The 17,276-nt window shown below is 33.7% G+C and overlaps 1 protein-coding gene across 1 annotated transcript; it reads left to right on the forward strand.

Annotated features, from left to right (window-relative positions):
* The first annotated feature begins 1,397 nt into the window (after window positions 1-1,397).
* LOC130622666 (polypeptide N-acetylgalactosaminyltransferase 13-like) lies at window positions 1,398-16,421 on the forward strand. Its single transcript, XM_057438156.1, has 10 exons — window positions 1,398-2,168; window positions 9,189-9,361; window positions 9,750-9,957; window positions 11,253-11,423; window positions 12,874-12,991; window positions 13,360-13,550; window positions 14,006-14,141; window positions 14,766-14,876; window positions 15,661-15,807; window positions 15,926-16,421. The coding sequence occupies exons 1-10, from the start codon at window positions 1,660-1,662 to the stop codon at window positions 16,070-16,072; spliced, it is 1,911 nt and encodes a 636-aa protein (XP_057294139.1). The 5' UTR covers window positions 1,398-1,659; the 3' UTR covers window positions 16,073-16,421.
* The last annotated feature ends 855 nt before the right edge of the window (window positions 16,422-17,276 follow it).

The following is a 17,276-nucleotide window of genomic DNA, read 5'->3' on the forward strand; positions in this document are numbered from 1 at the left end:
TACGTCGTTTACGATTTCCTCTCGTTGGCGGTGTAGACAACGATAATATTACACTGAATTCGAGTTATTTACATTGCGTATTTCACACTGAAATTCAAAATGACTTGTCGGTGGCCCATGGGAAATCCACGGGTTTGCTCGTTCTTTTCAAACCGCATAGCGTGCGTCTCGACACTTTCGATACTATTTCACGTGACAGACGGATAGACGTATACGGGTATTATAATATAGATTTACTATTTATTATTTTTTTGCTGAATAAGTTTATGTTGTGCACTCCTTTAATTCCGCCATTTGAGGGATTTGGTGTATCGCCTCTGTGTTTTTTCTCTTACGACCAGTAGGTCTGGTCTTTAAAATAAACACTCATCATGAACTTTTATTTACCACCCTCTCCTTTAAAGAGCAGCCATCATTAAAACACGGAAAAATGATGAACTTTATTGACATTCCTTTTATTATTTGCCTTTGCTTGCATGACAAAGTATGAGCATTTTTTTTTATTTCTCTTTCCTCTTCTCTTTCTCAAACGAAAAAAAACTCAAGTCTTTCGATTTACATATTTCCCGCCAAAAAGCCACTTTAGCCCCAGTACGCAAAATCAAACAGACAATATTTTTCAAAGCAAATATCTTTTTTGCAATCATAAGCCATTCTCATCCCCAGAGCTCTTTGAGATTAAAACCTTACTTACCTCAAAGAGCCTTGGAGTCGAGAACTGGTCATAAGCGTAACTTAACTACTCAAAGGGAGAAAATATTTACGCTTGCTAATGGCAAATGGCAAATGGGCTTCGCTCAGCTCCGCCAAAAAGTTTACGTTTTGAGAAAAAAGGTGGTGCTTTACCGCATTTCTAATATAAGACCCGTCTTCTATTACTTGAACACACCTTTTTGAGTTCGGCTATAAATAAAAGGAGGCCAGTATAAGGTTCTATTATTTAGGTTGCTAGGTTCGATTCCTCTTTCTAACCTAATTTGGTCAATCTTGAAAGAGGTCTACGATTAGAAGATAGCTAGTACTTGAGGGGTCGATCACGATTATCCAATTTTCTTATAATATGCTATTACTAACAACCTCGTCTCCATAAAGCTCTTCTTCTACTAGGTCTACTACATAATGATAGTCTGATATTACGCCCGTCGCGCGGCGGCCGGATGTTATATAGGCGTAGGAGGGCCCTGGGGATGAGGTAATGCTGCCTAACTTAGCAATATAGTGTAGCCAACCTCGTCCCGCCCTGACCTAAAAACGCTAATTTTAGCTTTTGATATGCGCCAAGTAAGACGCAGCCAGCCAAAGTTTACCGACACAACTTTTGCCCGAATTTGTATAGAACCCATCGTTGTGTGGAACAGCTGCGTCCACCAACACGTCAATCAAACAAAATGAAGTTGTCAATGTGACGTACTGAACATTTTCCTTCTCTCTGTTTACTTGCGTTATGAAGTTATGAGGACATTTTAGTTACGTAATTGTGTTGATTTTTTATTGTTTACAGGTTTTAAACATATTAATTTTTAAACATTTAATTTATGATACTTCAGCTACAAGAAGACCCAAGTAGTAGCCATATAGCCAGTTACACTTTGCTAACGATGCTATATAGTTCTGGCTAGCTATCTATGTGTTAATGAAGCAAAGCCACAGAAATAGAAAATGACTATTTTTAACTACAAAGATTTCGGAAGAATAACCAGTAGAAAGGTTTTATACATCATAGCACTCACATCAGTGTTTTGGCTATCTATGAATGTTCTGTTATTGATAGCAAACAATGAAGCAGCAAGATCGTCCTTAGAACAACTAGCTTTTACATCAAATGAACTTGTAGATTCTCATTATATGCGCCATGTAAATATTCAGCCATTAGCACCGGCTCATAAACCGTTTGATCTACCATGGCTGAGAAAGGAATTTTGGGAAAACAAACTGGTTAATACTGTCAAAGATAAAATATTATTTAAACCTGGTTACAGAATAGTTTATGATAAAAGTAAAGAAGTTAATAAAAACCCTGCAAAAGGGGAAGGAGGTGAAGCTGCTTATTTAGATACAGAAGAAGAAAAAAAATATGCTGAATCAATATTTAAAAATCATTCTTTTAATTCATTCTTGAGTGATAAAATTTCCCTTGATAGAACTATGAAGGATGTTCGAGGTGAAAGGTATGTTTATAGCTAGCCAGCTATATTTACATTATTTTCAATACTCAAGTGCATATGAATTTGTTTGTGCATCTATATTTGTATTGTTAAAAGCACTTAAAATATAAGTAATCTTATGTGGGTAACCAAAATGACCAAAATTTCTTACACTCGTTTTAGAAGAAAGGCTTTAATGATTCATAAAAAACCTTTAAACCCAATATCAAAAGCATAATGATCCTATTTACTCTGGTGGTCTTGATGACTGCTAAAATTAAAACACTTGTATCTCTTAAATTAATTGTCAAAAACACATATTCCTGTACATTTTCTTCATCAGATATTATGCACTCTGACATTATCAAAATTTCTAAAAAATCTAGTCTTTTCCATTGTTTTTCTGCTTTTTTCATGGCCTTATTGGCTAGTCACTGATTAACTATCAGCAGGAAAAAGGAGGAGTTCCCTAAACTTTTATAAACACAAGTATTAGTGATCACCAACTTTCCACTGAAGATAACTATTATATACTTGTTCTTATTGCAAAGAAATGTGATGATGTTTAATTTATTAGAAGGTATATACTGTAGCATTTATTCCATCAAATTTAATAGTAAGCACCTTATACTAATGAAAATTTAAAGCCAACTGGTGTGACCACCAAGGCAAATTCACCTATGGGCAAACAAAATTGAAAAAAATATCAGTCTAATTGAAAACATTAGAAAACAACTTGATTTTTATAGACCTTCGAAAAGCCTTTGATACCGTTGACCACAACATACTATTGGTTAAAATGGCATTCGTGGACTAGCAAACTCCTGGTTTACATCTTATCTTACTAACCTAAGACAATTTGTTTTTATTTCTGGGAATAACTCTTTCGAACTAGAAATTTTTCATGGGGTGCCCCAGGGATCGGTCCTTGGACCACTACTCTTCTTGATTTACATTAATGACCTCCTAAATGGAATTTACTGTAGTGATGTTTTCCACTTTACAGATGACTCCAGTCTATTATGCTCTAGTCCCAATTTGAAAACCATTAAGAAAAGAGTAAATATTGATCTAAAACTTCTATGCCACTGGTTAAATGCAAATAAAATTGCACTTAACGCTGCCAAAACCGAGGTTATTCTTTTCAGGCATCCCAATAGGTCAATCAACTATGATGTTAGCCTAAAACTAAATGGCAAAAAACTATCCTTTTCTACTTGTGTTAAGTATCTTGGGGTTATTATTGTCTCTCACTTAAATTGGTCATTTCATATAAAAAACTTAGCTACTAAACTTTCCAGAAGTAATGGAGCAATTTCTAAACCCCATCACTATGTACCCCAAGGGTCTGTACTTGGACCTTTACTATTTCTAATTTATATTAATGATCTAAACAATGCAATTAAATACTCAACAGTCCACCATTTTGCAGATGATACTAACTTACTGACAATTAGTGATAATTTAAAATCAATAAGGAAGCAATTAAACCTTGATCTAAGATTCCTTTGCAACTGGCTCCGGGCCAACAAAATATCTCTAAATGCTAGTAAAACAGAAATCATCCTTTTTACCCATCCAAACAAATCTATTGACTATGATATCAAAATAAAAATCAATGGCCATAAAATTTTACCTTCTGAATCTATTAAATATTTAGGGATCACTCTGGACAAACATTTAAAATGGCATATACACATAGATAATCTTAAAGTAAAACTATCCAGATCCATTGCGATATTATCTAAAATAAGACACTATGTTTCCTATAATATTTTAACTAATATATATCATGCTATCTTCTCATCACATCTAACTTATGGATGTCAAATATGGGGACATAACAAAAGCACCTACCTGAATAGAATTATCTCCCTTCAAAATAAAGCAATTAAAATTATGAACTTCAAACCTGCAAACAGCCCTACTTCTCTATTATTTAATAAATCCAAAATACTTACTTTTCCTGACACAATTAAGCTGAAAGACTTTTTATTTGCGTATGATCATTATTATAAAAATTTGCCTAAACCTCTGCAAGGCATTTTCACTCTGGTTACAAATACTCATACCCATAATACTAGAAATGCATCAAACAATAACCTAATACTTCCAAATGTTAGTACCACTTGGTATGGAATTTATAGTATAAAATATCAATCAATCCGTTGCTGGAATACAATTAATAACCAACACAGTGATAAAAAGCTGTCATCACTATCCAAAAACCAGTGCAAAAAAATAATTACAAATCAATTGTTAAGTAAATACTTATAAGGAATATATATAAACTAATAATTTATTTGCTACACTTAAATTTAATTTTAAGTTTAATTAGTTATTCATTTTTTGTATATATATAGCTATATATTTTTTTTATTTAATTTTGTTTAATTTTTGTTTATCTTATTTCATTTATTGATTTTTTGTTTGTTTTTCTTGTGTTTTTTTTTGTTTGTTTTGTCTAATTTATTTCTACTACGTATATATATATGTCTATCTTATTTTTTTTTTTTGTTGACAGGGGTACTAGTTCTTGATTAGATTTATCTATTTGACTAGCTCTCCTGTTAGGTTAGATTATTGCATTATTTATACTCTAGACAATTTTTTTTTTTTTAAAAAGTTTATTTTTTGTAATCTAACTTAACAAATAAATGTATTTACTTACTTACTTACTTACTTACTATGTTCCCTTAAAGATACTCCTCTCTGTATACTACTCTTTATTTTTTTCTCACGCTTCTTATTCCTCCCAAGTTTGGTGTCAAACCCGTAACATCCATACTGATCGAATCTTTAAACTTCAAAAAATAGCGGTAAGACTCATCACCTTCGCTGACTTTAATCAACCTTCTAAACCTCTACTAAAGCAACTTAATCTTCTTGATATTTTTGATATCACCAAAATCTGTAATGTAACTCTAGTTCACCAAATCCTAAACAAAACCTTTCCACCTAATATAAATAGTCTTTTGAGTCTAGCGTTTTGCCCGGATACTTACAATACCAGATTCTTCTATTAAACTTTTAGACAAACCCCTTGTTAGAACTTTTTCTTTTGGTACCAATTCTACTTTATATCAATGTATACTAGCCTGGAACTTTCAATCTCTTTTCCCTAGACAAGACCTTTCTTCACTATCAATATTAGGAATCAAATCACTCCTCAATAAATATTCCTAACTAACTTAGTCCCTTTTTTACTTTTTGCAAACGGATAAATAACCCAGTTACAGTGTATATAGTTTATATTTATTAAATTTAAAATGAAAATTCTAAATATATAATGGTGGCCATCTCCTTAGATTAGTTTTTAACTATTGTGATGGTCTCCAGCTTGTTGTTGTTTTTTTTAGCAACTTATCTAGCTAATGTTCCTTTTTCATTATAACATTTTGTTTTTTGTAATTAATTATTTTTCCAGCAAATAAACTCTTACTTACTTACTATATATATATATATAATACTGATTGTATATATTTGATTTTTGATTTAAAAGCTGTAATCAAATCAAATTACCACCATTTATATGCAGAAGATACAATAATTATTTTATCCCATAAAAACTCGGACACCATTTTCAGCACTTGCAACCTTAAAAAAATGACTGTTAATACTGACAAAACAAAAATAATTTTTTTGGAAACCACAGCCAGTTAGGATATTCTTTGAAGATGTAAAATTTGATTAAAAATCATTTTATCCCTAGTGGATGCATATATGACTAGTGCAGTGTAGAACACGTGGGTAGGCGACCACCAGCAGGCTGTGCACGAAATTCTGAATGTATGCATTTATGGGAGATTTATCGAGTGCAAAATATTGAAGTCCCCAAAATTCGCAAAAAGTTTTTCCTGCCAAACTGCATAAGAATTGTCTACCTGACAAGTTTCAACTTTCACGGTTACAATTTTTTGCAAAGAAAGCCTCATTTGATATTTCGCGACCAAGTGTACTTGTGAGCTGATGAAGATAATGCTTCCTTGGTGGGACCGTCTTCAGCCGGTCGATAAGTGAATGTGTTCATTTTCCTTTGATGTAATTCAAAAAGTTATGTCTTATTTGCAAACTTTTTCAACATACGGCACAATGTCAATGCATTAGACTTACAGGGCGTTGAGAGCCAAAAATTATTAATGACACAGTCCTTTTCAGGAGAGGCGTGCGATCCAACTCGCACACCTTGACACACGCCTAAATCCTTTCAGGTGTGTGATTAATCGCACGGCTGAAAAATAAATATTGAGTTTTCAAAATCAACCTTTGAAATCCATTTTGTAGCATCAATGCAGCCCTTTAACGAATTTTTGGAGACTTGTCAGACAAAACGTCCGATAGATTTCTGTCATGGTCGGACACTTTTAGATCTCAGAAATTATTGAATAGTCCTGGTCCTTTTAGTCCATGAGCAAGCCTTTTGATAGCCAACCCGACCATCCTAGCTAATTCACCGACTCCTGACTTAGTTAAAAGAACTAGGTAGACATAAATCTCTTTTGCCTGGCCTCTTCGTCGTTGGTAACCAGGTCTTACACAAGAAATCCAGCCATGCGGTCTTAACTAATGTGGAGATGAACGCCGACGAAGCACGGATGATGCAAGTCTGCAAAAATGCACTTAATAATTTCTTCAGGTCGGAATTTAATGGATTTTTTCTTTATGCCTGTAAAAACGAAACCCACGTGTGGTGTAAATTTTTTGAAGTTTTAAGCCACGTGGATAGAGATTTTTTTTAACTTAGAAACAAAGCATATTTTTGCCTGTTTGATTGTGATGACCCGAAAAGTGAACAATAAATATAGAAATGACAGTATAGTCATGCATACTAATTTGGACATGTAGAAAAGGAAGTTAGGATTGAGAGAGTCGCTATACCAATAGACGCTCATTCATTGTGTTTGGGATTCACGATTTAAAACGTCCCCCACTTTTCTACCGCAAAATGAATGTGCAATAAAAACTAACCTTGGAGCCCGTGTCGTATGCGTAACATTCTTTGCATGTGCGCTTTACATCGCACGCATTACTTGATTTACATGGCGAATCATCGCACACCTACTCAAATATTCCTGAAAAAGACTGATAACAACCCGGTCAAATTGAGACTAATAAAAATGGAAACTGTATTGGTATGGGATATTATATCACTTTACTGGCGTTAAACTTGTGACTGCTTCGTAGTTAAAGATTTTTATATACTTGTAGTATATAAATTCATAAAAAAAAGAAAATAATTATCAAAAAATGTTTTAAACCAACCTGTAAATCAATTTACATTTGGCCTTCTTTCTCAGATTCATCTTCTGAGTCACTCGAACCTTTACTATTTTCACAGCGACAAAGATCGCTACAATTAAGACCGTAAATCCAAAAAACTAAGACTGTGCGATTTGCATATGCACTGGTTGGTGCGTCTCAACAGTCTTCAACAGTCACAAGGAATAAGATTTAAGTGCTGCTCTTCTCAACATTCACTGCATTATTAAAACCCCATGTTGCAAAATCCAACCATGTCCATTGGGATGTGACACCTGTGAGAATGGCTGAAGTGATTTTTTGATAATCGCTGTGACACAACAGGGCGTCACATTTCGGTGAAAGTTGTTGGGGCTCTGGTGTTTTGTTCTTAATGCAAAACTTTTTGTAATAAACCTTGTTAGTGTTATTGTGGTCAATACCATACAGCTAACACACAATTGTTGGAAACAGTGTTGCATCAACATAAATGTGTCTCCGATTTTTGAAAGGCACTTTGACACTCCATTGATTTCTAAGGATGTTAAAGGCTTTACCTTTCCAATACCATAAAATGCACTGGTGTAGTCGTTCCTGGTAAATGTATTATTTTTTCTTCAAAGTACAATGCATATATTGCAATGTCACTGTCAACAGTAGATATGCAAGCAGAATGGCCTCCCTTTACATAGACATGTTGTGCGCATAAGAAGATCTTTGTATCTACCTTTTCCTGACTTGTTTCCAGTAATTCCTCTTCTAAACAAATGTTCATTCTGTTTAGACAAGTTAGTTTGTAAATCTTTAAAGCAGAATTTACAAACAGAGCACATTGCGCAGAGAAATATTTACAAAGCGAGTTGCATGTAACCAATCCTGTTGAAGGAACTCAACAAATTCCATTTTGTTTAAATTGCTCCTTATAAACTTTGCCCACTGCTGCTCATGTCTTTTAATTCTAACTCGCAGGGTTTCCGAAGCACCTCTTCTGTCTCTTTACCACTTGATGTTGCTTTCAAAGACAGCTTTGCTGTTGGCCTAAATTTTTTGCTTCTTTGTTCAAACAGTTAGTTGCTTTCTTATGGAGAAAGTATTGTCTGTACGTTTTAGAAAATATGTATATACGGAATTTCCCTGTTTATGCTTTAGAAGAATTAAAGGTTAGCTAAACCCTTTTATTGGAGTGGAGAAGTTATAAACAAACTGATGTAGCATATTAGACCAAGGGGGGTTAATCTTCTGGTCAGCATGTCTAAAATTGCAATTGCATGAGGATTTTCATTGCCTAAAAATATCTTATGCGCTAACAATAAGGTCAACTTTCCTTGGCCTTTATAGCGGTGTGAAATGTACCATTTTTATTGTTTTTAAACAAACTGCAACACTATTCTAGCTAACAACGTTTTGATAAACTTCAAGCAATCTGTAGCAAGGTCATCCTGTTTTGATATATTTTTAGTGTCAATTGATCTGTATATACACATAGGGTCAAAGTGAATTTCAAACACTCTTAAATGGCCTTAAATGGCTCATTTTACATGAATTTCAAATTATATTTAAAAAGTATTAGCAATTTCAGAATATTTGCAATAGTATGACTCTAATCTATGCACCTCCCCTCCCTCACTAAAAAAATACAACTCCTGAAGTACTAAATATCATCACATTTCTTGGCAATAGGGACAATGAGTTTCTTTTTGTTTGTGATTGCCAAAAGAGATGTATTATTTAAAATACTAAATATTATACAAGTTTTTTGGAGATACAAGCTTTAAATAGAGTGTTTGTATGTATTCTTTATTTTAGTTGTGCCAACAAACATAAAAGCTATCCAAAAAAGCTACCAACAGCCAGTGTTGTTATTTGTTTTCATAATGAAGCACTTAGTGTATTACTTCGCACTGCACATAGTGTATTGAACAGAACACCACCAGATCTTCTTGTAGATATTATATTAGTTGACGACAAAAGTGAATATGGTAAGACACTGTTATTATTTTTAAACTAGAAATACTGTTGGAGGCTCCACAGAGAGGTTCTTCTATTTTTGCAAATTTTGCACAATGGCTGCAATTTGTTCTGTGAATTCAATCTAACAATTTAATTCAATTTTTAGCTCTTACCCTCGGGCATGCACATACATTTGTTATCATTGTGTTGACACAGTTATTTCTGCAGAACTGACTTGTGTCTAAACATACCGACAAACTCAGATAGTTTGTAGTTTTGTACTTAAATTTAAAACGATCATAAAATTACACTTGTAAATATCAGTTTCCAGGTACCTTGTTTATGATTTGATTAGTTTGCTTACACAGTTCTCACTGCAGAAGCAAACTAAGCTTGGATTTTTTCTGTTTTCTTTAGAAAATCTTAAACAACCTCTAGATGATCACGTCAGAAAACTATCAAATAAGGTTAAAGTGGTACGCAATAAAAAAAGATCAGGTCTTATAAAGTCTCGTTTAGCAGGAGCTGCTAGGGCTATGGGCGAGGTACTAATTTTTCTGGACTCACATTGTGAAACAACACCTGGTTGGATTGAACCTTTATTGGCAAGAATTTCTGAAAAAAGGTGAGTTATGCTATGGGGCTATCCATTAGGACGTCTGCACAGTTTTTTTCATTTTTTTACTCCAAGCATGTCAGTGCAGTGAAGCTTAGTATAGCTATTCTATAAAAGCAGGAAAATTTAAAACTACTAAGATTTCTCTATGCAAAATGCATCCGATGTAATTGGATAACGAAAGAAATTGGACAATAATGTCTTCATCCATAAAGACAACTAAATCGACAAAATATTAAGATACATATTTTGCTTACGGCTAAAAACCCTCCCTCTCCCTGTCCACTTTTGTCTTCATTGTTGCTAACCTCCACCGCACCTAAATTATGGAGGACCCTTGTTATGCACATAATTGTTAAGACATTGTTAATCTTTGTTAAGGAAACGTGCATACTGACGTGTTATTTAAATTACCTGTGTTTTTATAAGCAATAAGCATATTTTCCTATCTGTTTTCGTTCCCGAAATACACATGCCAAAATACAGAATATCAAAAGCGAGATTATTTATAAGCAAATTTCGAGATGCTAGTTGTTTGCATGCATATACTTGTTTACAAGTTTGAAGAACGAATCAGAAAAATGTTGAATTTTTACAACTTCTAACTGGCTGTTTCACGAAATTTTAATTAACATAGTTTTAGGGTATTGATGGTTGTAGTGTCACAAAAAAAGTTAAAATTTGAAACGGTATATATGTTATGAGCTAAAAACTATTTCTTAAACATGAAATGAATAGCAACAAAACTAAAAGTTTTAATGACACAAGTGTAATTTCTGACAGTATGGTAGCGTTAAAAAAAGGTTTTAGTTTTAAGAAACGACTGTGCTAAATTAAAACACACACAAGCATATCAGAAACAACAAGGCTAAGCATATGCATCAAATATTTCTCTAACCGAGTCTGAATATGTTTTTAAACGCCACGCTTATGAAACACATGTGTATGAAAAATGCAATATAGAACTTTGAACAAACGTTATCTTTAACTGCAGAGAGTTTGTGAACAGACAAATAGTAAAACAATGAAAAACAAAGTCAGTAATCATCAAGTGGTAGTGCCATCGGCTTGTAATCATAACGTTTCAGTTTCGAGTCCTCACTCCAGCGCACTTTAAATGTACTGTTATCAGCCCATTTGGTGCCATCTACTGACCGCTAATTGGCTTGTGTGGCAGGCAAGCAAGTTAAAGCAATGCTATACGTATCTCTAGCAATATGTAACATAGTTAGGATGGAATCCCCAAGGACGGTAAAACTTCCCGTTACTTACTTTTTAATGAAGTACATTTTATTGCTTTGCAGATCAAACGTGGTTGTACCTGTTATAGAAGTTTTAAATGCTGACACTTTAGCGTATCAAGCAGCACAAAATCCTGATCAACGAGGAGGTTTTAGTTGGGATCTGTTTTATAAGTGGAAACCTATACCAATGGATGAACAACATTTACGAAAATCTCCAATTGATGTTATAAGGTATGTCCTCTCACCTCAGCTTACTTTGTCAATGTTATGGTCAGTAGAAATCACAACTCACTGTATATGTCACCAATTACACAGGACGCATTTAAATTACAATGTTTTGTATACAGAAAATATTTTATCCTTTATAAATATTCATTATGAATAAAATAAATTAAAAAATGGGATGTAACTGATGTAAAGGTCTATTTATAACAGACAGAAACTTGTGTTTCAGGGTTTAAAATTTAACTTGATTTTTATGTTTTTATCCGTTATGGCATAAGCAGAAAACTCCTGATATTTGCAAACGTGCTAAAAGAACTTGGAATCTATTATATATTGTAATAAAAAATCTTGGAAATGTTTTAACAAAACAGAAACTTTCTTTCATAATTATTGAATTCCTTTTTAGTAGTTTCATGAACCCTTTTCCACTTAAACTTACTTGTAGCGGCTCGTTCAAACGCTGATTAATTTTCATACAATTTTTGTGGCAAAATTTACAAAAAGCCCCAGGGCTTTAAAGTTTACCTCTTGTAAAAAACAAATTGATTTATATGAAAGAGCTTTTAAAATTGTCTATGGATCTTTATTTTTCTTTGAAAAATCTTTATCGGTTTTCGGGATATAGCCCTGGAACGTTTCGCTAGTTAAGCAGAAATATATATATAAAAAGATTTATTATAGAGAAAACTTTTAAAGCTCTTTCATATAAATCCAACTTCTTTTTTTCACAGGAGGTAAGCTTTAAAGTCCCAGAGTTTTAACAATCTCAGTAGGAGTAGTGCAAGGAAAACCGCTACCACATTGAAAGCAATATAATAAACAAGCGAGAAACCTAAAATTAAATTACTTTTTCCTCCACCGTAATAGGACTTGTGAGAGATAAAAATTCTAAGTTGTAGTTGAATAAAATAGCTGTTCACGGAGCTGTAAACTAGATGCTGCATGATCTAGAATTTCTTTTGAGTATAAGCAGCCCTCCTACAAAGTTTTTTAACATCAACGATACATTTTATAGCCACGTTATAGTCATCTACGTGCGAGAAAACATTTCAAAGCATTCCTTTAGGTGTCGTCAAATCCTGCGTAAAAGGTTCATGTTAAATATGTTCGGATACGAGTAAAGGAGGGTAATTGGGTAAGAAAGTGCAGAGACTAGGTAGGATGTAATAAGGATAGATGTTTTAAAGAAATATTTGAGTAAAGTACGACGTGTATACGGTGTGCGTTGTGTATACGGTGCGCGTTGTGTATACGGTGCGCGTTGTGTATACGGTGCGCGTTGTGTATACGGTGCGCGTTTTGTATACGGTGCGCGTTGTGTATACGGTACAACTTGTGTATACGGTACAACTTGTGTATACGGTACAACTTGTGTATACGGTACAACTTGCGTAGGACAAAAATTGTATTGTTTGAATTTAATTTACCTAGATTTCTTTTTTAAATATAACTTTAGAACGCCTGCTATGGCTGGAGGCTTGTTTGGCATACATAGACAATACTTTTATGATGTTGGTTCTTATGATAAAGAAATGGATATATGGGGTGGCGAAAACCTGGAAATGTCTTTTAGAGTGAGTGTGAAATTTTCTATTTTTTTCTTATTATTTTTGCGAAAGACTTTAGTTTTGTGACACTTTTTTTTGCCCAAATGCGCACGCGCTAACAAAAATAAAAATGCAGTCAAATGGAAACGAGTCTTTAGAAAAATGGTGGAAATACATTTGAATGATACCCGAATTTTTCTAAAGAATAATATTACAATTAAAAAAACGATCTTTTTAAGACCTCTCCACGAGGTGGCATGTGCAGGTCCAGTCTCCAATATTCGGAATGCGCAACCCTGATACTGCGCCTGCTCCAAGATGAATGGAAGAGAAATTAATTTTCTTTCCCGAATCTCGTAATTAATTTTAAAATGTGCGGTGCTTGTTGTTCTTAGATTTGGATGTGTGGAGGACGAATAGACATTATCCCTTGTTCAAGAGTCGGCCATATTTTTCGAAAATATACAAGTCCGTACAAATTTCCTGACGGAGTTGAGAAAACACTAGCTAAAAACTTGAACCGCTTAGCTGAAGTGTGGATGGATGAATATAAGGAATTATATTATCAGAAAAGACCGCATGCTAGGTATACTTGTTCATCTCTTTGTTTTGAATAACCTCTACGTGTACCCGAAATGAGATTTCACACCACAAGTAATGTTCTTCACAATGACTTTGTGAGCATGCGCAATAGTGTTATTCAGAACATTTTAAGAGCAAAAAAACCTCATATCAGTCATTCAGGTTAGTAAAATTTTAGCACAGAAATTTGTTGAATTTCGCCTGAACTATAACTAGTTCTATATTTTTACACTATTAAGATAGAAATAAATAAAAAGAGGAATAAATAAAAATAATAAAAATATATAAGAATAGAAAAATAACAGGGACAATTATAGGGAGCATGTTGTGTTGTCTGGTTAAAGAAACTTAATATAAAAGCCTAAATTGGATTTTCACTACTTCTGTAGATTTAGTTATACTTTCATGCTTGGATATGAAGTCACGTGAAGTATTGTATACTTAATTCGTATTGTTTAGAGGTATGGAGTATGGTGACATCAGCAGCCGTGTAGCATTACGCAAAAAACTTGGTTGTAAAACTTTTCGATGGTATATCGATAATGTGTATCCTGATGCTCAAATGCCAGATCTCTACCCACCAGGAAAAGGAGAGGTGAGGCTTCTGTTTATGGAAACAACATCTTGAAATCTTGAAAGTTACAATCATAGAGAAAATATGTGAAAACACGACAGCTATTTTTGAATTTCGCTATCACAAGCAATACTTCGGTCATGTCACAAAGTCCTAGCTCTTGAAATGTGCTAACTATTTTCCCCATATTTCAGGGACTTCATGGGTTCTGATGTGAATTATTTTGAATTGTACGGGCGTGCTAATGCCGTCACAAGCAAATGTTAGGCTCTGTTCACCCGACCTACGCCTAGACAAAAGTAGCAAGTGTTAACCACTTTACAGTTTGTCGAAATTTGAAAAATAACGAAAAAACTGTCTTGTTTATTATAATAATATTTTCCGTGTTTGTACAACCATGAAATCTTCATGGTAGAATATTATAATAATATTTTCCGTGTTTGTACAACCATGAAGTCTTCATGGTAGAATATTATAACAATGTTTCTGCGTTTGTAGAACCATAAATTCTCCATGGTAAACTAAAAATAGTCGATGGGTTTGTGAACTAATAGAAAATTATATAATTGCATTGATGAAATAATGCGCTGATTATGGGCATGAAAAAACATTGACTTTTATTTGTTTTGTCATCATTATCTTTAGATACGAAATATAGGCTCAAAAGTATGTTTGGATTCAATGGGTGAAGTGAAAGGAAACGACCCAAAGCATAAACTTGGTATATTTCCATGCCACGGTCAAGGTGGAAACCAGGTAAAACAAAAACAAAAAAAAACCGCGGTCGTTGTTTTTAACTGCTGATCTAGCTCGCCAGAAAAGCTATGCAGATTTTTTCTTTCATCCTATTAACTAGGTAAAAAAAGTTACCTGTATGCTATGCACATTACAGGTGGAATTCACAGTAAATGTTGTCATGTCAAACAAGAGTAAGGAATGAGCTAGCTACAATTGTTGGAGTTCCTTTTTTCTGTAATATATATAAATTTGATGTTTCCTCTCTTCTTTTTGCTGAAATAAGCAACATTGCAAAATGGCATTGGCTTACCATATTTTATTTAACTAGCTAAAAATTTCTTCCATGTTATACACATTTATTCATGCATCAAATTTGTTAGAGTTTCCCTAGCACTTTCCATACATCTACGTGGTATAAGATTAAATCTCGCTGCTACCCACCTGATTGTAAATTTAGTTTTCGAAATATTTCTGCTGCTTTTACAAATGAGCTTTTGTATAAATGTTTAGCAATTTATTTGTAAAATATTGGTAAAATAAAAGCTTTTTGTTAAGAGCGAGAGAAATATGGAGGCCTTGAATCGAAATTTGAATTACATGATAAAAATACGTGCACGGGACCCAATAATTTGATTAGATGATTTTTCAAATTCCGCGAGTTTGAATAAAAGAAAATTTTTGAGTCTGCTAGTAGATTCTGAAGTAACGGAGAACTTGTTTATTATAAATGATCCTTCGAATTATACGAGTTCCACCCATGCGAACGTAGAACGTAAATTAATTTTTTGACCTTTTGTTATAGTATTTTCTTTTCACAAAGAAAGGCGAAATAACATTTGATGAAGAATACTGTCTCGATTGTTCAGACTCGAGACCTGGTGCTAGTATTGAGATTTTAAAATGTCACAATTTTGGCGGGAATCAAAAATGGATTCACGACAGGAGAAATGTAAGTTAGTCTTTACAGTCCACCAAAAATATGCGACGAGAGTTAAGTTTAAAAAAAAGTCGTTAATTTTGTAATATACACTTATTGTTTTTTTGTAACGTATATTTTTGTTACGCAGGGTGAAATTCGCCACCATCCAACACAACAATGCATCGATCGAGGTGCAGATGGTGTCGACCGCGCCCATATGAATCCTTGTGACGGACGACCTTCTCAGAGATGGCAATTTGCTTCTTATAATTCTAGTAGCATGATATTGCAGTGATCGCTGCATGTAACCATGGTGATAATAATAGCGGCGTAGTACACAACCATGGCACCGTTGAAGAAAATATGGCTGCCTTGAGAAGAAGCAGTTTCAGTCATATGGTCAAGTGAATTCGAAATAACAACTTTGGATTTTACCAAACATGTGTACACTGTGTTGGTATGATTTACCAGTTTGATCAAATTGGGGTTAAAAACATTTTGGTGCAGGGGTGTTGGGAAATAGAAGAAAAGCGAAATGATTTTTTTATGACATACCTTTTTAATGTGCTTTTTCACTCGTGATGAGGACCTTCGTGTTTTTATCCTTTTTTGGCTATTTCTCCGTTTGATAGAATTTAGTGAAATTTTTTATTATGTGAATATTTGGAAAACTATTTCACACTTTTTGTGATTGATAATGTCTTAGAATTCGCCTGAATACGTATCGCTTCCTTTTATATTCAAAAAATATATTTCTACACATCTACAGTGGTTTTTAAACTTTATAAAAACTCTAGAATTTTATTTTGTATTTATAAGATATAAGGAGTTGGGATAGGTTTTTAAAATAAATATTAAAATATAAAATTTATTTTCTTTCTATGCGTAGCATTGTTCTGATTCTATGTACTGTTTAAGTTTTTTCTTCCTGAAAAATAAAGTAATATTTTAGAAGTATTAACGGGCAAATAAATTATGACATTCAAGAAAATCACTATTAAATGACAGACAGACACACGAGTTCGTTACATCCCACCTTACAGCAAATTGTTTGCAGAGAGAATAGAGGCGACGACTTTACAATTTTCTGTTTTTTATGGTTGTATGACAGATTTTGACGTCATCATGAAAATGATATATATGTAGTTGTATACCTCATAATCAAGTGATTTTTATCACCCATCTTTTACCTAGCGCGCTAATATTCTGTGTGTACGTGCTTTTGACGTGCAAAGTTGATATGTTTATTTTCTCTTAAATTCGCTGAAGAGAATGTCGTAGTTTTGTAGAGACCGGGTTCGATTCCCCTTGGTGGCGATTCAATGTGGGCTAGAGAATATTACCATAGCCTCAGGATGTTGGATCTTGCAGGGAGTTGTCTGGCAGAGCGTGGACCCTGTTTGGACTGCTTAGCTCAAAGCCATGACCCATCCTGAAAATAATAGACAGGGTATATCCCTCGAAATTTGTGACGCTGCCTTGTAAAACATGCACACATA

This window comes from Hydractinia symbiolongicarpus, chromosome 12 (assembly GCF_029227915.1).
Source record: "Hydractinia symbiolongicarpus strain clone_291-10 chromosome 12, HSymV2.1, whole genome shotgun sequence".
Lineage (NCBI taxonomy): Eukaryota > Metazoa > Cnidaria > Hydrozoa > Anthoathecata > Hydractiniidae > Hydractinia > Hydractinia symbiolongicarpus.